We start from the raw sequence: 22,529 nt of genomic DNA, 5'->3' as shown, positions 1-22,529 counted from the left end.
GCATAGGGGTGAGGTGCAGAACACTAGGTGGGGGGTTCCTATTCCCATTCAGCCAGGCCCCTGGGCACAACCTCCTGCTGGGGCTCCCCTGCTAACTCAGCTCTGCCACCCAGTGTTGCTTCCTAGGGAAATGCCACAGTAATAAATAAGTGTAAAAAGAGACCGATGCACCTTTTAAGCAAAGGAAAACCATGGGGAGAGTTACAACTGGTGACTCACAGCCGAGGCGTGCACCAGGTAGCAGGGGCAGGCAGGATGAGGCCCTTTCTGGGCTGGCCCCACGAAGCCACCCGGCTCAGTGAGCCCAGCCTCGCCCTGCTGTGCTCCCGGCTGTGCCAGGCGGCAGCTAGCGGGACAGGGGCGTCTGTTTGAGGGAGATGAGCACCGAGCGCATCCGAGAGACATCCTTGCTCTGCTTGCTGCTCTTGGGGTTGAAATCACAGAGCTGGGCCACCTTCTCCCACTCGGAGCCCGGGGTCTCCTCCTTGGACTCCTTAAGGAATGCTTCCTCTGAGGCCCTGCCAAGACATTGAGGGTTGTCACAGACAGAAGCTTTTCCAGCGAGACCCTCCCCTCAGTCTGGGAACCCCTTGTGTCCCCACTTCCTGCCCCACTGCTCCAGCCGACGAGCTTAGTGTCCTCTGGGATCCAGAGACACTCAATGCTCAGGGCTGCACTCACCTAAGACATCATTCATCCAGGGGCACTGGGATGTCTGCCTGCTTCCAAGACTTCTCCACCCCCAGAGTCATCCTCCAAAAGGCCCAAGACCCTGTGGGCTTTGCCTCTTCAAACAGCACCCACAAGGGCATTTCCAGGAGCTCCACCTGCCTCCTAGAACTCCATCATCTAGAGACACTCAGCTGCATAATCCTCCCTCCAGGACCTCACCAGGGCCAAGGATCTCCAAGCATCCCCCCCTCCCCTTGGCTGGGCAGCCAGTGCTGGGGCCAGGGCACGCAGACCCTGCGGGGGCAGGATACGTAAGAGGCACATACACATAGCCAATCACATCGGCGTCCGGCTGCTGGTAAAAGGCTTTGTCAGCGATCCTAGCCCCGAGGCACAGAGAGAGAGAGAGCGCAGAGCAGACAGGCAGGCAGAGGGTTAGAAAGAGAGAAACAGAGAGAGGGTTAGCGTCCTCCCGCAGAGCAGGACCCACTCATCACAGCATACACGGCACCAGGAAAACCTGCCAGTGACAGCAGGACTGCAGAGTGCCCCAACTCTGCCTGATGTGAGGCCCATGAAGGGGGCAGGAGGCATAAAGATCCCAGAGTAAGCCCAGTGTGGTCCCAGCCAGGGCAGCTCTGCACAGCCACTGGAGCTGCTTAAAGACCTGGGGCATTTCTGGCTGCCTGGCAAAGCTCCATCCTTGCAGAGCTGGACCCCACTATGGAGAAAGAAGCCCCCAGATATCCCAGGAAGGCAGATCTTGGTGCACAGCAGCTTGTGTTGCAGCCCTTCTGGCCATGCTGACCCCAGCATACCTGTTGTTTGCCCGGTTCTTCTCCACCTGCTCATTCTGACGCAGGTTCCACTCCTCCAGGTCCTTTTTGGCCTTCTCACGCCATTCCTGCTCAGTCACCTTTGATGCTGCATCTAAGGCCAGAGCAAAACGAGATGCCATCAGCCAGACTGGCACACACTGGGTCTGCTAGGTCAGCAGGCAGGACAGCTGTAGGTCCCCAGGCCTATCCCCAGTCCCCAGAAGTACTGTGTGAAAGGCATCACTGCCCCAAGAACAGTACATCTCTAGCAGGGGCACCCACACGCTGTGGGGCATGAGACACCTCTCTGCCTCTCTGCGGTGGATTAGGATCACCTGCTGGTGAGGGACCCCGAGAGCCCCGACTGCCGCATCACATCGTGTCACAAAGGTGGCCATGCACAGCCTTGGGGCTCACCCAACTCCTCCAGGCGCTTCTTCTGCTCTTCTCTCCACTTCCGAATGCTCTCAGGTTCCTGGGTCAGCCGGTCAGCCTTGGCTATGGCTGCATAGGCATCCGTGGGACCATTGGACTCCTATGGGACATAAGCACTTCACCATCAGCACCAGCTCTGCCCACAGCCCAGCCACCTTGGAGGGCTCCGAGCAGGGCAGGACTCCACACTCTCAGCAGTCAAGACAAGCTAATATGGGAAGTAAGCAGGCTGACAGCCTAGGACATCTGGGACATTGTCCCTGAAGCACTGCTTAAGCTGCTGTCCTAGCCCCAGGCCCTGTCACTTCCCAGGGCTCCCCTTCTTGACTTGCTGCTAACTGCCAAACCAGCTCTCACATCCTCTGGGCAGCCCCACAGCAGAGGACAGCCACCAGGCTTGTGACATGCTCCCCACCAGCAACAGGCTTCCCTGGTCCCATCATTAGAGTCTTGGTCACAAAAGACAGAATAAAGCCCAGGTGAGAGGCAAGCCCAGGGGAGGTACCATGCTTGCCTGCAGGCAAGAGCCTCCCTCAGTCCTCTGAGCTGCCCATACAGCTCCTGCCAAGTCCAGCACCACACTGTTTCAGCACCACTCCTAACACCTTCTGCTGGCCAGGATGCCCAGCCTGACACCAAGCTCAGCAATGGGATTATGGCTTTGCTCCAAGATCCCCAATCTAATTAAGTCTGTCCTGTTCCTGATGTGATTATCATCCCACAAACAAGGCATAGGCAATGCACATGCCAGACAGCTGGGCACCCAGTGGCTTGAAGAGCTTGTCAGATGCTGGCACAACTTTTGTAGCCAGCAGAGGTGTGCTTTGGGCTCCCAGAGGGAGCTGAGACCCACAAACCATTCTTGGCCATGGGGCAAGTGGGTTTAATGGAAGATGCTGTTAAGTCAGCAAAGCAAGCATTCCATTGCAGCTCTGTCCTGGTTCTGGTCTCTGCCAAGCAATGCTTTTCACTGCCCTTGGGGCCTCCAGGAGCTACCCAGGCTGAAGAATGGGTGCTTCTGGGGGGAATGCAGGATCTATGATCTGTTCTTAGGGCCTAAGTGCTCCTTCAAGGCACAAGCCACCTGCAAATACATTTGGGGCAGGTCATAGCAGGTGGGATTAATTTTCTCTTCAAAAAGGAGTAAGAATGGAGCAGCCAGGACTACCCCATGAGACCCAGTCATTTCCAGGAGGACCATAGTTGTTCTGTGGCTGCATAGCAAACTAAGGTCAATCCTGGCAACAGAAGAGCAGAGTGCTGGCCCCATACCTACCCAACCTCCCTTAAAGCACTGGGCTAGGTAAAGGGGCTGAGCTCTCACCTGAAAGACATCTCCATTGACAGTGGCTCCTCCATTCTGGAAACCAGCTAGAGAAAAAGAAACAGCAAAAACACAACTATGGCAGCTGCAAATAACCACAGAGGGGGTCAATGTTCATCAAAATGAAAAACATCAGCTCATGGGAGTTTGTCTGTGCCAATTCCAGTCCAACACACCCATCCACAACCACCTCACACATCTGGGCCAGGCCCCATGATCTCATGTCCTTGGCAGAATTCAGCCAGCATCTCCCCCAGACAAGCCTCTTGGGGTATTTATGTCTTCATGGTGTTTTCACTGGTGTTTTATCTTATCTGAAGATTAGGGAAACTATTCCTGACAGAAGGCTGGACACAGGCAAGTGCCCTAGCTGTAGAAAGACAATCTGACCAACCACAACCTGCAAGTGTCAGGCAGAGGCTGCCAATGGACGCAGAGAGCTGACCCAGAGCTTGTTGGCTGACTTCCCAGAGGCACAGAGATGAGAAGGAAAGGTAGTCCTGCCAGGGACAGAGCCCACAGAAATACTGCAGTGTGCTCCCCCAGGAGAGGAGGGCAGGCATGCATGCCAAGGACCTCAAGAACCCACCTAGGGAGATGCCCTTGGAACAAGCTGCAGGGTTAGGGCTGGGAATGAGGCCCCACAGACATCCACAGCTGGAGTACAGCCCCATCTGCCACCCAGCCCCAGGGAACACAGAGAGATGCACACCAGGGTCACAAGGCCAGCCCCATGCAGGGGTGTCTGCTGCCAGGAGAGAGGAGGTTTTGAAGGAGGCACATTTAAGGCCCTGAGCTCTCCCAGAGATGAGCACAGGGTTTTTACCAGCCCGTTAGCCACAGGCACAGCCAGCCACATGAGCACACACAGCTCATGCAAGTGCCAGCCCCACACTGCTCACCCCCAAGGTGCAGCTCTGACTACACCCAGATCCAGCCTGTCTGACTGCATTTATCACTGCAGTGTCAACACTTCTCTGGCCCAGATCTCCTTCCATGGCCCTGCATGTGGGGAGATGAAACCACTGCTCCACAGCCAGCATAAGGAGGCCTTGTGGGCCTAGGTTAGGGGAAGCCAGAGAACTGTGATAACAGTGCCCCCAAGTCCATGCAGACAGCAGACCTTAAGCCTCTGCCCTGCAGGGCTTAGGACCACAATGTTCCCATTTTGCCTTCCATTTTGCATCCTAAAGAGCTCTCCTTTCTTTGAGGGCAGGGCTGTCATTGCTTCTCAGCTCCACCTGGATACCTCCCACACTGGGACACGAAGACAAGGGTTCATCCAACCCAGGGAACTCAGCCTTCGCACACGAGGAAGGAATCACCCCACATCTGGCAAGTCCCAGATCAAGATTCACCTCACATACTGAGGCTTGAGAGGCACCCCCAACGCTCTGTGCTTTGGGACGAAGTACAGGCCGCGGAGAGCCCGTGCTGGGATGCAGGCCCGGTCCACTGGGGGACGCCGCTGCCGGCCCACTGGGGCTGCAGCATGACCCCCATCACCCATGGGAGATGCTAGGCATCCTAGGGGAACCCCAGCCCCACTGGGGGTGCAGCCTGATGGGAATCCCTCCCTCCCCTCTGGGCAAGAGGGGGGACAGCCCTCTTCCACACCCGCGGGGCAGGAAACCTCCTCCATGCCCACAGGGCACGCAGCTAGGCGGGCCGCCGGCCGTGCCCGCCCAGCGCAGCGCGGCGCTCACCCGATTCCGGCGGGGCAGCCTGACCGGCCGGGGCGGAGGCCGATTCGCCATCGGTCGGCCCGAAGCCCTCATCGTTCTCGATGCCCGCGATCTCACTCTCCTGCTGGGCCAGGAAAGCGGCGGCCGGGTCCTCCTCGGCGCCGGCCCCCTCGGACGAGGAAAAAAATCCGAAGTCGTCAGCCATTGCCGGCCCACCCGCCCCGCTCCCGCTCCGGCTACGCGGCTCGGCTGGGTTGGGCTCCAGCGGGTCCGGGCGGAGCTGTCACTGCGGCGGCGGCAGGCGGGGCGGCCGCGTGACATCACCGACGGGGCGGCCCTGTGGGCTCGGCCGCTTCGCCGCTTGCCGGCGCTCGTCAGTGCGGGCCACAGCATTCTGCCGGCCTCGCTGCTGTCGAGCAGGCTCGGGAGTGGGGCTGGCATGACAGACCAGGGCTCGGGGACTGCTTCTCTCTAGGCTCGCAGGACCTTTGTGCCCGGGCACCCGCACTGCGGGCGGCCACGCGCGCACTCGTAGCTCCCGAGGGTGCGAGCGCGAAGCCCCTCAGGCGCCACCATCTTGACTGGCGCCCGCCATCTTGGGTGGAGCCCCCGCTGTCGGACACGCGACCCTGGGGGACGGGAGGTGCCTAGGCAGGACCCGGGCGGTAGTTGAAAGGCCGTCCCTGTGACAGCAAACCCAACTAGTTTTCTCGAGGTTTCGGCCCACGTTTCCCGTCGGGATTCAGGCCACCACTCGCGGGACCAGCTCCCGCAGCCAGAGGCAACCACCGGCCTCCCGTCGAGCTACGGCAACTTTCGAACGCCTTTCAGCACACTTGCGCTCATCGGGTACAGCCGAGGGCGGCGAGCGCTGCTGAGGGTATTCGGGAATTTCCGGATTGGCTCGAGAGCACTTCGGCTTTCTCCGGAATGCGCTCGAGCATTTCCGGTCCCGACGAAGAAACAGCTACCGGCCCTGCGAGCGGCGCCTCGCGCGCACGCGCCCTGCAGCCGGGGCGGAAGTGCGGCTGGGAGACGTCAGTTCCGGAGAGTGACGGAGCTGCGGGTCAGAGGCGGCAGCAAAATGGCGGCACCTGAGGAGCGGGAGCTGACGGCGGAGCAGACCGAGAAACTGCTGCAGTTCCAGGTGTCGCGTCGAGGGGAGCCTGTACCGGCCGGCGGGAGAGGAGGAGGCGGTGCTTGGGCACGGAACGGGCTGAGCTGAGCCCGCCGTATCGGCGCTGGGGTCCTGCCGGCCTGCGCCGGCCCGGGGATATGGGGCTCACTGAGAGCCGGGGTAAACCCCTCCTGAAGCGGATGCGGGGTTGTCGGGCCGGGACTCAGTGGGGGCGAGAGGAGAGAGCCACGCAGTCCTGGTCCTGGCGGGGACAAGAGTGAGCCCTGCGGGGGCGAGTGAGGCTCCTCGGTGGGGCTCGGTTTCCCTGGGCTGAGGGCTTCTACGGGGCTGGCCGGTACTATGTGTGCCCTGAGTGCTTCATTAGGAATGGTGTTCTGTCATCGCTAATTGGGGAGGCAGGAAGTGACTGATGAATAAACCGCCTTCACTCCATAGAGGAAAAGCTCCTTGGTAAGGCCCGTCCATTTTAATAAGGTAGCCTGAAAAAAATCCCCTTCTTGTCTTTAGCAGTGACTGGGAGAGTCTCTCCTGGTGTCTTGGGAGGGTTGGCCAGTGGGTTGCTTTGGAATGTGGTTTCTCAAAAAATTCCTTCTAACCCTCACGGTTTGGTAATGCCTACTCGGGGGGGAGGCCACTGGGGATTGTAATGATCTAATCTCGATGCCTGCTGCATAACATAGGCTGGGTCACTTAACCTTTGGTTTGCCAAGGCCTTGGCAAACAGCATAAACAACCAGCAACCTGCAGAGGTGGATTACTGGGGAGAAAACAGTGCTGTGGAGCTAAAATACTTAGTGTTGTTCGGTGAGAAGTAATTAAAGATACTGGTCAATGAAAATTATCTTCAGATACCTTTGGTTTGTTTCTGAATTGTGGGGCATTGTGGTGTCCCTTGGATTACAGAGTTCTTTTACAAATACAGTATTTGGTTTCAAGAGTGTTTTGTCTGTATTGCCTTTTTTTTCCTTGCTTTTGTTTGTTTTAAAGAATGTGCTTAGCATTTTTGTAGGTGACTGAGCTGTAGAATTAGAGGGCTTAAAGGGACTTTGGAGACCCCGCAGCCCTGCCTTCCACAGTGAGATAAGTGCAAGTGTTCCTTATCATTCCAGAGACTTGTCAAGCCTTTACCTCAGAACCAAGGGGGGTTCAACGGCCTCCTGAAGTAACTCATGTACTGCAGTGGTTTTCTATGACTGCAGCTATGAAGAGACTTTAACAGATAGCCCCTCTATCTCATTACTACAAGTTAAGCTACTTGGACAATCTTAAAAGGAGGCAGAGTAGTGTTAACAGTTGTTTTCCCAACACCACCACTTCCCTGTTAAGTATGTGAGGTTTAAGCCACTATCTTATGCTTCACATATATATGTGTGTGTGCAAAAGCTGTCCTCCAGCTCCCATTCTCTTGCTGTAAGATACTGTAGTATGTATTAATCTACTGAATCTGGACAGATAGGACCAGCTGCACATAACAGTGTCCCTGTTGCTATTTTCAAAACCCTGTGGGCAGCTGTGAAACTAAAGAATCCTGTTCCCTAATACTACCTGGTGTTGCCATGGTCAGCAGGCTGGGGGCTGGAGGGAAGGGAGCAGGAGTCAGAAGAAAAGATTCACATTTCAGTCCAACTTCCTGTTGAGCTCTGGAGAAAGCTATGTGGAGGAAAATGCTCCTCAGACTATAAAGGGGAGAAAATTTTCAATTAGAAGACAGCTACTATCCAGAGCTTGATATGAAAGCTGTAGTCCAGAATGCTTTGATACCAGGGTCTTTAGTTTAATGTCCCATGGGATATGTGGAGTTAGCTTTTTACCAAGGTTGTGCTAATGACAGACTTCACTAGTGGCTCCTTCTGCTTTGGTACCTCACACTTAGTTGAAAGAGACTTAAGTGTGTCGTCCTGCTTGTTACTCTGAGATAGAGTAAGTCACTCCACCTGGAATAGTTTTTCTTGTTTCCTTTAGGTGCCCTCTGCTAGATTTGCTATTTGAGTACCTAAGTCTCACTAAAATAATTTGTATGCTGCTATTGCTGCAAAACACTACTACAGTGTGCTAGTGAACCTTCTGGGGATTCCTGGTGTCTTGACAGGAAACATTGAAATGTTTTCCAGGATAACTTTACACTTTCGTTGTCATGCACCACCCTAAGCAACATGCACAATATTTTGTGGGGGCAGAGCATTGTACTTCCACAGAAAACAGCATGCCAGTGGTTTCAGACTGAAAGAGGGCAGATTTAGATTAGACATTAGGAAGAAATTCTTCGCTGTGAGGGTGGTGCAGCACTGGAACATGTTGCCCAGAGTTGTGAACGCCCCATCCCTGGAAGTATTCGAGGCCAGGCTGAAGTGGGGCTTTGAGCAACCTAGTTTAGTGGAAGGTACAGGTTGGAATTAGATGATCTTTAAGATCCCTTCCAATCCAAACTATTCTATGCTTTTGTGAGTGAGTAAAGTAAGAAAGTGAACTAGGAAAAAAGAGAGTGGGGATAAAAAAGATCAGGTAAGCAGTAGCAGAAGGCCTTCAGTAGTGTTGCAGTTAAATGGAGAGGCAGAAGGAAGAATTAAGCAAGAGCTGTGTCCTGCCACTCACTCAACAGCTGTTCTGGGTGAAGATGCTGTTGCCCCATGCTGTTTATCCTGCTGCTGGAAACTGTGCCTGCCAAGGTAGAAAGGTGAATGCCTGCTGCCCTGTTTGCGGCACAAGCTGCCAGGGTTACAGTCTCAATATGTGCTTTGCATTAATTCATTGATGTCTGCTTGATGTGTTTTGGTAGTGCTCATATAAACAGCTCTGCTGGTACAGTGGTGCAAGTAGCATCTTTTTTTCCTTGGGACATGACTGGAACAGGGCAGTTAACCTCCACTCTGCTACAGCAGGTTAATGGAGTGAACAACAAAAAAAAGTACTGCTATGAAGAGATAATTGGAATAAACTTGAAATGAAAGCAACAAAGCACTTCTGCATGCACCCAGTCTCCATTTACCACTGAAACATTGTCTAATGTAAAGGAATAAAAGCATTAAATTTCTCGTCTGTCAAGACTTGTCTATCTTGACATCTGTTGAGAGAAGCATGATGTGAACAGCTTAAGAAAGCTGTGGAGGTAGCAGTTCCATTTGGGAGATGGAAGAATTAGCAGAGAAGCTTCTGAAGGATCTTGTTATTGATCCGTGCCCATTACACTTGGGCTGATGTCTCATGTTATAATATGCTAATGTAAAGTAATGGAGTGTTATTGGCAAAGGAAAAAGTTAGAGCTCATGATACCATCTCTGACTTCAACTGGGGAAAACAAAATGCTTAGAACTGGAACCATCTCTAATTTAAAGAGGAAGGAGCAAACAAGAAACTCCAGGCATCTTTCCTGCTCGGTGTATTGCATATTGATTGAAACCCTCACAGAGGCATTTGCTGTAACGTGCAGAGAAACTCTCTCAGTAAAGGGTTGGTTTTTTTTGGCTTGAAGTCAGATGTTCATTACCCTTGGAAACACAATTCTCTGGAATCTGGCAGTGGGTTGGGAATTAAGAGCAGTGGCAGTTAGCCCTGTGGATTTGCATCTCTTGCACTTTGTTTCAGCATACGAGTGTATCTGCAGAGGGGATGGGTTTGTGCAGTCCGGTTTGCAACCTCTGTCCACTCAGGTGTTCCTTCTGCTTTTGAAGTGTGGAATTGCAGTTTCCTCTACTTCAGCACTGAGAAGATTTTAATGTTCTAAGTAGTCACAAAGGTGAGAGATGTAAATAATAATACCCAGCAGCAGCTTCAGTATGTTTTAGGATAGCATTCTGCTTTGAGTGGTGTTTGAGAAGATGGTGTTGAATTTTTCTGGCATTTGTGGTATTTAATGTTTTGTTTTCTAAGTATTTTATCCACTGTCTTGATCTTGGATTTACATTTATTTGAAGGCTTGACAGCACTAGTTTAATGGGATTAATTTTAATTACTGGTGGTCTTACCCTGGCCTTTTTATTATGTGCTATGTTTGTGTAAGATAATGCTCCTTGAGGCAGGTGATGTGAGACTGTAGGGAGTAGGAAACTAGCAGATTCGAAGATACTGTTTTTCTTTACTGTAAGGATGTGAAGAATGTGCCTGCTTGGCTGCCTGTGAATAATGTAGTTTGCATCTAGCCATGGGATTTACCAGATCTGGTGCAGTTAAATGATGTGGTGTTTCTAGTCTGCTTCTGTGACTAAGGTGAAGCAGGGACCGTAGCAGCTACTGAGATAACAGCAGGAATGATAGTTGGGAGTGCTGCCGAGCAGTATCGGTGTTTACCACCAAGTGTTGTCAAAACTGACAGTTGAACTGCAGTGCTTCCTGCAGTTCCTTCCATTCTGTGCAAGTTGTTCTGAGCACAAGCATGTCTTCCAGAACAGCCTGAACTGTAGCGTGTCTGTCTTACGGAGCGTGTCAAAGTAACACTCAAAGTGTTCCGTTTTAAAAGCTGCTTTTAGACAGTAATTTTCTCTTTCTGGTCATGTTGAATAGTGCAGCTCTGTTGATCAGAAGAGTGGTGGGAGCACTGGGCATGGTGCTGCTGGCGTGGTTTTGTCACTTCTGCTTCATGCTGAGAGCAAATGTGTTAAGATGCTAAGAACAAAGTAGATTCACCTCCATGGAGAGGTGTCCTTGTAGAAGACGGCAACAGGCTCACTGCTGATCAGATCTGTAACAGTGGCCAGGAAGGGATGAGGTTAGCTGGTCTGTGGTCTGTCTCTGTGGGGTTCAGTAGGTTGTGCAAATTCTGCAGTGTTCATTAAAGGATTGTTGATAGTTCTGCGTGCTGCTACTTTGGTGCTGCTTTCTGACCTAAAACTGCTAAAGCATTGTGCATAATTTAAAAAAGAGGGGATGTTCACTTTGGAGCACTGTTAGTGCTGAGCCATAATCCAGACATTTAGAGACAGAGGTGTGAAGGAGTTTGAGAGTCCTGTAAATTTTGCAAACACCAGCAAAATTTCCAGAGTGTTAAGAAATGGTGATCAAACTTTCAAGGCTTCAAAATAAACATGTTGTGACTCCATTGTAAAATCAAATCACGGAGTAAATGGCAGGTGCCTTTTAAGATGTCCTTGTGAAAGGACTTTGAAGTGCCTTCTGTAGGAGTTTGGGGGTAAAAAAGAACAGAATACAAACCAAATGTTACTGAGTGAAGCACTTCTTTAAAAGAAAGATAGTTGAACAAAAACACTAAATTGTGAAGCTGAATGATAAGGATATTCTGACAGCAGTAGCTGAGTTCAGAGAGCTTCATTTCCTCTATGAAATTCCCTTCTGTAGTGCTCCCTTGCAAGGCTTGCTGCATGCACTTTGTAATAAATATTTATACACCACTAGGCAGTGGCTTCAAGTGCTTTTTTTTCCCTGAGCAACTGCAATCACATAGTGTCATCAACACTTTGAACAGTCTGGTCCAGAATGAAGCAGTTATTTTTGCACAGTAAATTGGAGAGGAGGTAGAGATCTGTGGAGACTTCGTGAGAAAGAAGCCAAGAAATGCTCAGAAGTTTGAGCCCAGAGATTGAATAGGGCATTTGTCCACAGTGTGACTTGGGTGGAAGTAGCATGTGGGATGTATGAATGGGGGCAGGGAAAGGAATAGATGCATCAGCCTTCTCTAGCAAAAAAAAGTCAGTGCATTCTGAAATGATCATCTTGTTAAGACCACCTCATGGGCTTTTAAATTAAGCAAGAAATGGGGAGGATCACAAGCAGAATTAAGTAGGATAGCCAACAAGACATTGGAGCACAAGGTGTAGTAGAAACCACACAGAAGGATCTGTATCAGGTCACTGCTTTGTGTTCACAATCATCTGCTGCCCCTGGCAGAAGCAGTACACTGTGCTGTATGACAGACACAGGGAGCCAGAGTTCCTGTCCTTGCCAAACTCTTGCACCACTGAGATCTTCTCAGGTGCTGCAGAGATGAGTGTGGGACTGGCAGGCAGAGGACAGGAAAGGCTCTTGTGTAGTTCACCTCGCAGGAGCTTTGTAGCCTGGCATGCTCTGCTTATCAGTGTGCAGCAGTCCAGTGGGAAGACAACTGCTTTGCTCAGCTTGGTTCACCTGCTGTAGTTACCCAGCAGGACAGGTCTGGAGGAATCCACAAGGTGAGAGCATGAAGCATCAAGAATCTGTGGAGTTCTCTTGTTGACAACGAGAAATTGTCATAGTTCAACAGTTTCCTTCTATCACCAGCACATTATGTTGAATTTGTTACACTGCTTGTGACAATTATTGTCATTGCTGCTGCTGTCTTGCATGCAAGCTAGGTGTTTCTGAAGGTGTAGTGTTTCCTTGGCTTTCTGGAGCCCAGTTATTAAAAAATACTAATTTTACTCATTTTAATTTTAAAACAACAGTAGTTTTGTTCAAAATGGCCAGCACTGTCAAAGGTGTCACCTGTAATGATCTTTCACTGACCCATTCAAAGGGCTGTCAAAAGGGTGGCGGCAGCACATTTGCGGCTTTATGCTTGCTTGGGGAAGTGCTTCAGCTCTGGTGATGGGAGCAGAGTACAATCCCAAAAGGTCCGTTGAAACACCTTGCAGTGAGTGGCGTGGGGAGAGATGTTTCTGTGGCACAGTGACAGCGATGTTCGCTTCAGCAAAGATTTGTCTGTGTTCTAGAGGTGCTGACGTGGCTTTCTCTAAAAACAAATACCGGTGTTTGATCTCTTGTGCAGGAGTTCTCGTTGGCACAGGGTTAAAATAAGCCTTCCCAAACACTGATGTGAGAGTCCAGCAGCTTAGAGGTCAGCCAGCATGTTTGGACTGTGTTTGCTGTTTCAGGTTGTGTCTGTTGGATTAGAGTCCTTTTTTTTGTTGTTTAGCTTTTTATTTACTGTAGAATCCCCTGTGATGCTGGGAAACACTACCTGCACTACTGCCTGACTCCTTGTGGTTGTAGGTTTCTGTTTATCCCTGCACTGAGTGAAGGAATGGTCATCGTGGGTTTTCAGGAATTGTTTACCTGTCTTCCAAGTTGATGTTTTCAGGTGACACTAGGGGACATAAGCCTGGCATGTCTTTCCAGAGTGGAACTTGTGGGCAGTATTATGTTAGACTCTTGACTGAGTTGAGTGCAGTCGTAACAGACCGTGAGCGCTGCTGGCTCATTTGGCTCATGCTGGAAGAGTGCAAAGGCCTGTTTGAGGCCTCTCTGTGTTCATGGATTGGGGTTGGCTCAGATTGCTGTGCTGTTAGACTGAGAGCAGAGCACTAAGAGAGTATTGTGGTAATGTGTTGTGGTAGTTCCTGTTTGTGCCCATGTGTTGAAAGAACAGTAAAGATACAGCACTGCCCTGGCACTCACCTGCTTTTGTTCTTTTTCCTTAGGACTTGACCGGTATAGAGTCCATGGACCAATGTCGTCACACGCTGGAGCAGCACAACTGGAACATAGAGGTACTGCTGCAAAGAAGATTTGTAGCAGTTTCCAAGTACCTGGATTAAACAGAGTACTCTGGGGGGAGGAGGGGCCCTTCCAATAAGGTTTAAGCTGTCAAACCCTGAATTTACACTAGTAGCTCTTTAGTCAAGTATCTTGACAGACCTGGAGTTTCAGAAGTACCCAGCAGAGCTGTTAGGGCTCTCTGAACAGTCACTTGGGCACACTGTAGCTTCTGATAGTGGTGCATGCAGGGTGCTGTGGAGAAGGCTCTCCTTGGAATAGTGTTGGTGGTTACAGCTTGAAATGAGTTGTGCTCATCTAGTGCTCTGGGGCTGTGGACAAATAATACCTAATGGGATTTTCCAAAGGATAAAAATGGATGCTTTCTGCCCTTCTTAAATGTTTGTAACTTCTCTTTGCTGTTGTGTCAAAGGCAGCAGTACAGGACCGACTGAACGAGCAAGAGGGTGTCCCAAGTGTCTTTAATCCTCCTCCATCACGGCCATTGCAGGTCAATACAGCCGACCACAGGATCTACAGCTACGTTGTCTCGAGGCCGCAGCCGAGGGCAAGTTATCTTACAGAGGGTTTTGTCCTGCTTCTTGGGTAACTCTGTGGAAAACAGATCCTGTGAGCAGGGAAAGGAATTGTTTTCTTTGTATGCTGTTATCTCCTTTCTAAACATTTTTAATCTTCTGGAAACAAAACAGAGAGCTATTTCTTCAGCCTCTACTACTACTGTGGATATTTTCTCCATGGTGTGATTGGCAGTATGAGCTGACCTTCTTTGTCATAGAATGTCATGCTCTGGTGTAGTAAAGCTTTTTTGAGCAATCTGAACAAAGAACTGTCTCCTCCATAGTTTTCTTTTTAAAGCTCTCCTAAAATATCTATTAACTTGATACAGAAGCAGTTGCTTGTATGAACATTTCACAAACAAAATCATGTGAGACCTTTAAACTTGGTGATGGCTGTAGTTAGGAAAATTAGCACAGAGGGAAAGCATTGCTGCTTGAGCAGTCAGTGATGGCAGTTTTCAGACGTGTCATGGTGAATTCTGAATGAACCATGTTAGTCACTGAAGCCTGATTTGATGTGTCCAAAGCCATGGAATGTTGCTGAGCTATTTTGCAGTGGTGAGAGCACTGATACTGCCACGTGTGCTCCGTGCTTGATGGACACTTTGCTTTTGCAGGCCTGTTCCTGGGGTGGAGGCCATTCTAATTGTTTGTTTGTAATTGCAGGGCCTGTTAGGATGGGGTTACTACTTTATAATGCTTCCATTCCGATTTACCTATTACACATTACTTGATATATTTAGGTAAGTACCATTTTGTGCTGACTCATGTGCTGTCTGCATCTAGGCACACTCTAGCTCTGTCATTGAGATCTTTGTATCTAACAGCAGATTTTTCCATTTATACACTCAACTGGTTTTATCCGTAGTCTTGTCAAGTTCTTACACTGTTTAGTGAGAAATAAATTGTACTGCAGAGAAAAGGAGCATCTTGTGGCTCTGTAAATGAAATGGTTCTGACTTCATGCAGCTTTACAGTTTGAATGCTACACAAAGGGAGATGCAAAGACAGTGTCAGACTGTCCAGTGTTCTTGGGCAAACAGCTCGATCAGAATCAAAGTCCCATTGGGCAGGGCTGCAGGTTAACCTGCCCTAATCCCTGTATGTTGCTTTGCAAAACACTTCTGCTTTTTCCCCAGTGGTGTTTGTTGTCTGTTACTGCCCCAAAGCGTTAACTCATTGTGCGTCCTTACAGCACTGGCAGAGAGAAAAGGGAGTGTTGAAAGGTGGTAAATATCCATCAGTCCTGCCATCTGCATTTTTTTTTGCAGTTTCCCTTGCTGCATTACTTTTTTCCCCCCCTTAAAGCCATTTTCAGTGTAACTTCTGCACACCAGAACTAAACAACATTGATATCTTGCTTAGTTAAGCTTTTTCAGAGGAATGACTTTTTCTCTGCTCTTCCTTGGATTCTTCCTGCAGCATTCCCTTTCTGCAGCTCTTTGCACTTCAGAATTGCTAGTCTTGGATTAGCAGAAATGCTGTTTCCAGAGTTATCTGGACAAAACTGCATGGCTTTTAACAGCCTGTCTTTGACTGAATTTCTCAAAACTGTTGGCATAGTTTGATGCTTCAGAGGAAATCAGAACTCTTAATCACACAGAATTCAGATACTTGCTGATGCCTGGCATGAGATACTGTTTAACTGGGGAGTTGTTGTAGCAATGGTACCAGTTAGGAGCAGGTGGCAGTTGAGGTTGTGATTGTGAATGTTCAAGGGTCTCAGCTGTTACTTCTTTTTTTCCTTCCTTCCTTAAGAATACCACTGACTGTCTGTGGGAAAGAAAACTTGTTCTTTAGAGAGTTAGCAAGCTGAATTTCCAGTGTCCTTTGCTTCCTTCCTAGGTTTGCTCTGCGTTTTATACGCCCTGATCCTCGTAGTCGGGTCACTGACCCAGTGGGTGACATTATTTCATTTATTCATATGTTTGAGGAAAAATATGGGAGGATACACCCTGTCTTCTACCAGGGAACTTACAGCCAGGTCAGTGTCATGCGTTGGTGCATAGATCCTGGGGAGGTGGAGAGTGGGAGCTTTGCCACATGGTATCAGGGCCTATATGGCAAAATTCACTTTTCACCTACAAGCCCAGGTTTGTCCCCAAACTGTACCAGGGTAATGGGGAGCTAGCAAACAAGTGGATTGGAAAAAACAGTGTCTGCCAGGCTTGATGATATGCCAAGCCTGCAAAGCTGGAAAGCAAAGCTGTTCTGACTGTTCCTCAGCCGTCTGTATGGCTCTGTAGCCAACAGCTATTCTTTGTACTCCTGCCTTTGTTTTTATAAACTGACATGGTATGCCAGAGTCTGTCCTTCTGTTCCCCAAACTGGGACTGATTGCCTGAGCTTCTATTAGAATGCAACTCCAGAACTTGGTGTGGGACCTCAAAACTGAAAGGGAACCCCTGAAGAAACTATGGGATGTTAGCGTTCCATATGTCAGGTCTGGGCTGGTGGTGCTCTGTAAAAGAGGAAAGTCCCAATGGGTACTGTCCCTTATGCAGCTTCTGTCAGCCTGGCCAGTGGCAGGGCCTCCTCCAGTGCACCCCAGCAGACGTCTGGATCAGCACCGCTTCCTGAGTGCCAGGGAAGAATGTGGCGCCTGTGTCTGCTCCGCGCTGCAGAGCAATGGAGCTCCCTGCCTCCACAGCTCTTCTAGGCCCCTCAGTCTTGCCTGGAATCCAAACTTAAATAACCACAGAATGGTTAAGCTACCAAAACTGAGCAGCAGTGAAAGAGGGAGCCTATTGTGCACTTACCCTGTGGTCTTGTTAAGAAATGCTTTTGGGTTGGTGGAATCCAGGGACTGTAGATGCAAAAAGGTTTCTTGATGTGGGTTTGTGTTTTGTGGGAGCCTAGAGCATTATTGAGTTATCTTCTTCAGTAATGTTTTCATTCAGTGTACTCTGAAGATTGTCCCCTGTAGAGGGTAGAGTGGAAAGCCCAGCCTTGGTTGCTGTGAGTCTGAGGGTGAAGGAGGGCTCTTCACTGCTTGGTTTTGCTCCAAGTTCAGTGTTCTCCAAAGCCCCATACTGAAAGGAGTGTGGAAGAACACCGTTGTTGACCCCTTAAATAAAGTTTAGTCAGAAGGTCTGACAGATTCATCTTCCACTACTGCTTCATCAGCACCCCACTAATGGCAGAGTACCAGCCCATGTGAATGTTGCTGAGCTGTGGCACACAAGTCTCTTGCATAGAGACCCTGTAACTTTACCTCCTCTACTCTTATGCCAAGGCACTGAACGATGCCAAGCGGGAGCTGCGCTTCCTGTTGGTTTATCTTCATGGAGATGACCATCAAGACACAGATGAATTCTGCCGGTAGGTAGGAGAGTTTTCCAAACAGTTCCCTTTGCACTTCCAATGCAGTTTCATTCACACAATCTCTTCTCATTTCCTAGCAACACACTGTGCGTACCTGAGGTGATCACCCTCATAAACACTAGAATGCTCTTCTGGGCTTGCTCAACCAATAAGCCAGAGGGATACAGAGGTGAGTGTGTCCCTCCTGGGCTTTGCCTATCCCTATCTCTGGAGCAAGCCAAATTCTCTCTGAGAAATATTCGTTCCCAACGTACTGTTGTGGTTTTGTGCAAGCAGAAAGATTTCAGGATTGCATGGGGAAATGTGTGTTGTGTCCACGTGACATCTCAGAGGGTCTGTTTGGATGCCAGGGTGTTGTGGTTTAACCTCAGCCAGAAACAAAGCACCAGGCAGCTGCTCACTCACTCCTCCACCCTCTCAGTGGGATAGGAAGGAGAACCAAGAAAAAAACAACAACAAAAAAACCCCCCAGGGGTTGAGATAAGAAGAGTTTAATAAATAAAATGTAGTAACAGTGACCAAAATGTAATAATAATTAAGATACAATAACAGGAATGAAAAGGAATTACAACAAAAAGAGAGAGGAACAAAAGACAAGTGGTGCACAATGCAATTACTCACCATGTGCTGACCAAGCAGCAGTCTGCTCCCTGCCAGCTCCCCCCCCCATATACCGAGCAGGATGTTCTGAGGTTAGTTTGGGTCAGCTGTCCTGGCCATGTGCCCTCCCTTGTGCACCTGCTTGCTGGCAGAGCATGGGAAACTGAAAAATCCTTAAGTTAGGATAAGCACTACTTAGGAACAACTAAAACATTGGTCTGTTATCAGCATTATTCTCACACTAAATCCAAAACACAGCACTGCACCAGCTACAAGGAAAGAAGTTAACTCTGTGCCAGACAGAATCAGGACTCAGGGAAATATCTTCTGCTCTTAACCTCTCCTGATCCTTACATTTCTAGGCAGTCCTAGTTGTATGATCTTTGCTGTGGGCATTGAAGTTCTTTTCACTGCCTTTTTAATGGAAGTTGGGTGTGTGTGAGGATTAAACTGAGTGCAGAAACAAGTATCTAGCTGTGCCCTTAACCCTGGCTTATATTATGCCTGAGGCCCAGAGTGACTTGTTAGGTGCATTCTTTCCCTTCTGAGACAGTCACCTTTATGCCACACCCAGTCTGTCTCCTTCAAAGCCCACAGTGAAGTCCTTTTAAGTAGGGTTCTTTCCTGAGCTGTTGATACTGGGCCTGACAGCGTTTTGGTAGGGTTTTGCTGCAAATGGAGCCTGTTACCAAAGTTCCTGTGCCACTTCTGACCCTTCTGGTTTCATGGCAGGAGAGGCTAGGAGTTCAGATACTAAATCTGGGTCATTCTTGGCGTCATTATTCAGCTCCCAGCTGTCAACAGTTTGAAAGAATGTCTTCCTACGGAGACATTCTTTTACTTACTGCTGTTTCATTGCTGCAGTACTTTGGAGTCACAGTCTAGAAAGCAGAGCTGGAAGGAATTGTGGCATTTCATTAATTCCACAGGGTGTTCTGCTTTAGTTTGGAGGGCTCTGCTGGTAATGACTGTTCCACGTTGTGTGATGGGCCATGCATGTCTTAAGGAGGTGATCAGCAGCCACAGGTGAATGGTGACTTAAAAAGCTCCTGATCTGTTTGGTTCCATTCCTTAAGATAGAGCTTGCCTCTGGTAGAAATAAGCTGATTTTGAATAGACACTCTTCCATCTCCCCCATGACAGTTATCTTCTAGACTCCAGCCCATTATTAATCATCTTAGCAAGTGTTTTCCTGTGCTTAACTTGTGTTTCTCTTCCTGCAGTTAAACCCCAGGGCTTTTTATCCCATTCTGAAGGGAAGTTCAGAGCAACTTGCTTCCTGCTTGAATTAAAGAACGTTTTTGGTTACTCGAGAGCTTGTTTTTTCCCCTCAGTCTCTATGCTCCAAGCCATTTCCTCCCTTTGCTAATTTATAGGATTTAGTTAGCAAAATGGAGCCTGAGGTATTTTCTGCCTTGGGAGAGAGAGTGGCTGTGGAAGCTGCTTTCCTAGGCTGCTGGGGATGGAAAGCATTTGTGCTGCAACCCTTGCTGACCCATCTGGATGGGGTAAGTGTGGTGATGTGTGTGCCTGTTCTCCAGTCTCCCAGGCTCTGCGAGAGAACACATACCCGTTCCTGGCCGTGATTATGCTGAAGGACCGCAGGATGACAGTAGTTGGGCGGCTAGAAGGCCTCATCCAGGCTGATGACCTCATTAATCAGCTGATGTTCATCATGGATGCCAACCAGACATACCTGGTGTCTGAACGCCTGGAAAGGTATTGACAGGACCTCAGCTCCAGAAGTGCAGACCTTGTGGAAGCAAGCTCTGCTTTGCCCTCTTCCTCCCTCCAGACACCACTTTCAGGCAGATAGCTCAGGATCTCCTATTCTGTAACACAGCCCATGGGCAGGGCTTTCCTCTTCCCAGTGGGATCATTGGTCTGTAAATTCAGGCCACCCTATAGCCAGAGAGCTGGATGTGTTGCTTACACAGGCCCACTCCTGAAAGATGGGTGTGAGTGCTCTACTGTTTCCTGCAGTTAGAGCACACCCTTAGCATGCTGGAGCTTTGCAGGTAAAGGCCAGACAGTAGCCAGCAGGAGACAAGTGGGAGCAGAGGCATTGCAGGCAGACTGTGAGCAAGGGCTGTTGGCTGGTCTGAATTCTGACTGTTTCTGGTAGTGCCTGAAGGAGACACAATCTTGGAAGTGTCTCAAGTATGAGGCAGAAATCCCAAGCACTACTTAGGTGCTGTCTGTCCACTCTGCAGTGGGTGAAAAGTCTTCTGCATTCAGCTAATTTCTACCCAGCCTTGAGACACAGTCTGTGTGCCAGGGACTGTGGAGATTCAGCTTGCCTTTCAGGAGCTTGTGGTGGTAACAGATCTGTGTGCTCCTACAAGTCCAAGGTGGTAACTACCCAGCTCTGCCACTGGCCTGTGTGCCTTTACTTTAGGGCCTGTGAGCCCTGACTGCTCCCTGCTCATCTTTGCAGGGAAGAGAGGAACCAAACCCAGGTTCTGAGACAGCAGCAAGACGAAGCATATCTGGCATCCTTACGTGCAGACCAGGAAAAGGAGCGCAAGAAGAAGGAGGAACGGGAAAGGAAGAAGAAGAAGGAGGAGGAAGTGCAGCAGCAAAAGCTGGCAGAGGAAAGGCGGCGACAGGTGAGAGCCAAGCGCCTGCTGTAGCGACTGCTGCGCCCTGTGGGACGCTGGTGCTGTGCAGGAGCAGTGCTTGCAGCAGAGGTCAGTTTGGTGCATGCCCCTTGCTCCTGCTCCCTGCTTATTTCGCAGACGCTGCAGGAGGAGAAGGAGCGGAAGTCCGAATGCCTTCCTCCCGAGCCACATCCTGATGACCCGGAGAGCGTCAAGATCGTGTTCAAGCTGCCTAACGATTCCAGAGTGGAGCGGCGATTCCACTTCACACAGTCATTGACGGTGAGCTTGGGGCAGAGCTGGTGGGCTTCCCAGAGCAGAGGAGGGTCAGGTGGCTCACCAGAGCTTTGGCTCCATGGACCTGTGTGAAATGGTGACCTGTGCCGAGAGCCTCAGCAGGCAGTTGTTCTGGGTAAGAAGGCTGTCGTGGGGCCTGGTCCCACCAGTTTAGAAAAGAGACATTAGAGGTAAAAACAGAAGAAATTATTTTTTCCCTTCTGAAAAAGTGAGACTCTTGTTACTGCCTATTCAGTAATGGTGTAGGAAGAGCCAGAAACTGTCAGGACTCCCCAGGTGCTCTGTGACAAGTCCTGTTTCATGTGTGCTAAGCAAATGGCTGTCCTGTGTCTACAGTGCAGCGATGGTGCGAATTTGGCACCTTCCCCCTGTGAGATGCCAGGGATGCAGTCTGGCTGTATCGCTGCTCCCCCAGCTGGCAGTTACTTCTGTGCTCCTTTCCCAGGTGATCCACGACTTCTTGTTCTCCTTGAAAGAAAGCCCTGAAAAGTTCCAGATCGAGGCCAACTTCCCTCGCCGTGTCCTGCCCTGCCTCCCTACAGAGGAGTGGCCCAACCCGCCCACGCTGCAAGAGGCTGGACTCAGCCACACGGAAGTCCTCTTTGTGCAGGACCTCACGGACGATTGACACTTTTCCAGAAGGCACACAATGGAAAGAGAAATTCATATTATTATTATAATACAGTATTTTTTTTAAAAGACTGCATACAAATGAGGGATCAGAGACCACATCGCCTGTGCCAGCTGTGCTGCGCGTGTGCGCTGGCAAGAGGAGTGTCTTCACACGCCCATGTACATGGCCATCCCCTGCACTTGGAAGGCAGAGAGGGAGGGGAGCTGGTGTTGCCCCTCCACCCTTCCTGGGGAGGAACAGGAATGGCAGCTCTCGGTAACTATTGCTTTTATTGATGACAATAATAATAAAACCCCGACAACCTGACATCTTGTGAAGATTTGATACTCTGCTGCTCCTGACAGCCAGAAGACCACCAGGCACCTGAATGTGCTAGGAGAGGGGAAGGGAGGGAAGGGCTGGACAGAATCTCTTCAGCTTCCCTCTGTGTATAAATACCTTTCTTTTAATATTTCTCTTGCTTTGTAATGACCAAAGGAGAATGGGGTTGACGATAGTATTAACTTTTTTGATAAAGAGCTGGTTTGATTCTTACCCGTGTGGGGTCTTGCCCAGGGTTCTTAGCCTGCGTAGTGTAATAAACTCTGCCTCTAGCATGTCTGGGCTGGTGCTTTTTGCCTGTCCTCCCTGCTGCACCAAGGAGGGGATCCCACCTGCTCTGGTTCACAGCACTGTGGGTTATGCTCATCTTCTGGCCTTGAGTTGGTGGTTTTGTGCCAGCACAACTGCTGGTGTTAGAGACACGAGTGTGCACAGCAAGGGGAATGCTATGCTGGGGTAGCTGCCTGTGGGAGTGCTTGGAGGAGGAGGGATGCAGCCTTTGTTTTACTCAAAGGGCTGGGTCAGCCCTCCAGGATGAAGTTAAGAGGTGGAAAAACAGACATGCAGACTCAGTGTAAGCTTCCATTTCCCTACAGAGGCTGTGGAGTGGGACTCTCAGCTTCTGCCCAAAGAGAGATTAGTAGGAGCTAGTCCTCTGTTCAGGACAGGTAGCCACCTTTGCTTGTCTGCACAAAGGACAGA

At 49.8% G+C, this 22,529-nt stretch overlaps 2 protein-coding genes across 2 annotated transcripts; one reads left to right on the top strand and one right to left on the bottom strand.

Annotated features, from left to right (window-relative positions):
* Window positions 1–226: 226 nt before the first annotated feature.
* CLTB (clathrin light chain B) lies at window positions 227–5,246 on the bottom strand. Its single transcript, XM_054168452.1, has 6 exons — window positions 4,956–5,246; window positions 3,250–3,296; window positions 1,908–2,025; window positions 1,491–1,602; window positions 999–1,052; window positions 227–518 (listed from the first exon to the last, which is right to left on the bottom strand). Exons 1-6 carry the CDS (start codon window positions 5,137–5,139, stop codon window positions 347–349), a joined length of 687 nt encoding a protein of 228 aa, XP_054024427.1. The 5' UTR covers window positions 5,140–5,246; the 3' UTR covers window positions 227–346.
* A 634-nt stretch (window positions 5,247–5,880) lies between these two features.
* FAF2 (Fas associated factor family member 2) lies at window positions 5,881–22,118 on the top strand. The gene is made up of 11 exons (XM_009904616.2): window positions 5,881–6,081; window positions 13,419–13,487; window positions 13,907–14,041; window positions 14,718–14,794; window positions 15,897–16,035; window positions 17,287–17,372; window positions 17,453–17,544; window positions 19,517–19,694; window positions 20,413–20,584; window positions 20,714–20,857; window positions 21,318–22,118. The coding sequence occupies exons 1-11, from the start codon at window positions 6,019–6,021 to the stop codon at window positions 21,498–21,500; spliced, it is 1,338 nt and encodes a 445-aa protein (XP_009902918.1). The 5' UTR covers window positions 5,881–6,018; the 3' UTR covers window positions 21,501–22,118.
* The last annotated feature ends 411 nt before the right edge of the window (window positions 22,119–22,529 follow it).

Source organism: Dryobates pubescens, chromosome 16 (assembly GCF_014839835.1).
Source record: "Dryobates pubescens isolate bDryPub1 chromosome 16, bDryPub1.pri, whole genome shotgun sequence".
NCBI lineage: Eukaryota > Metazoa > Chordata > Aves > Piciformes > Picidae > Dryobates > Dryobates pubescens.
This window is presented reverse-complemented; position numbering and strand designations above follow the sequence as displayed.

Coding starts and splice junctions, on each gene's coding strand:
- CLTB (XM_054168452.1), bottom strand. CDS start 5,139: ATGGCTGACGACTTCGGATTTTTTTCCTCGTCCGAGGGGGCCGGCGCC. Junction 3,297..4,955: donor GGCTGCCCCGCCGGAATCGG/GTGAGCGCCGCG, acceptor CTTTTTCTCTAG/CTGGTTTCCAGAATGGAGGA. Junction 1,603..1,907: donor GAAGCGCCTGGAGGAGTTGG/GTGAGCCCCAAG, acceptor CTCTGGCCTTAG/ATGCAGCATCAAAGGTGACT.
- FAF2 (XM_009904616.2), top strand. CDS start 6,019: ATGGCGGCACCTGAGGAGCGGGAGCTGACGGCGGAGCAGACCGAGAAA. Junction 19,695..20,412: donor GTGTCTGAACGCCTGGAAAG/GTATTGACAGGA, acceptor TCATCTTTGCAG/GGAAGAGAGGAACCAAACCC. Junction 20,585..20,713: donor CAGAGGAAAGGCGGCGACAG/GTGAGAGCCAAG, acceptor CTTATTTCGCAG/ACGCTGCAGGAGGAGAAGGA.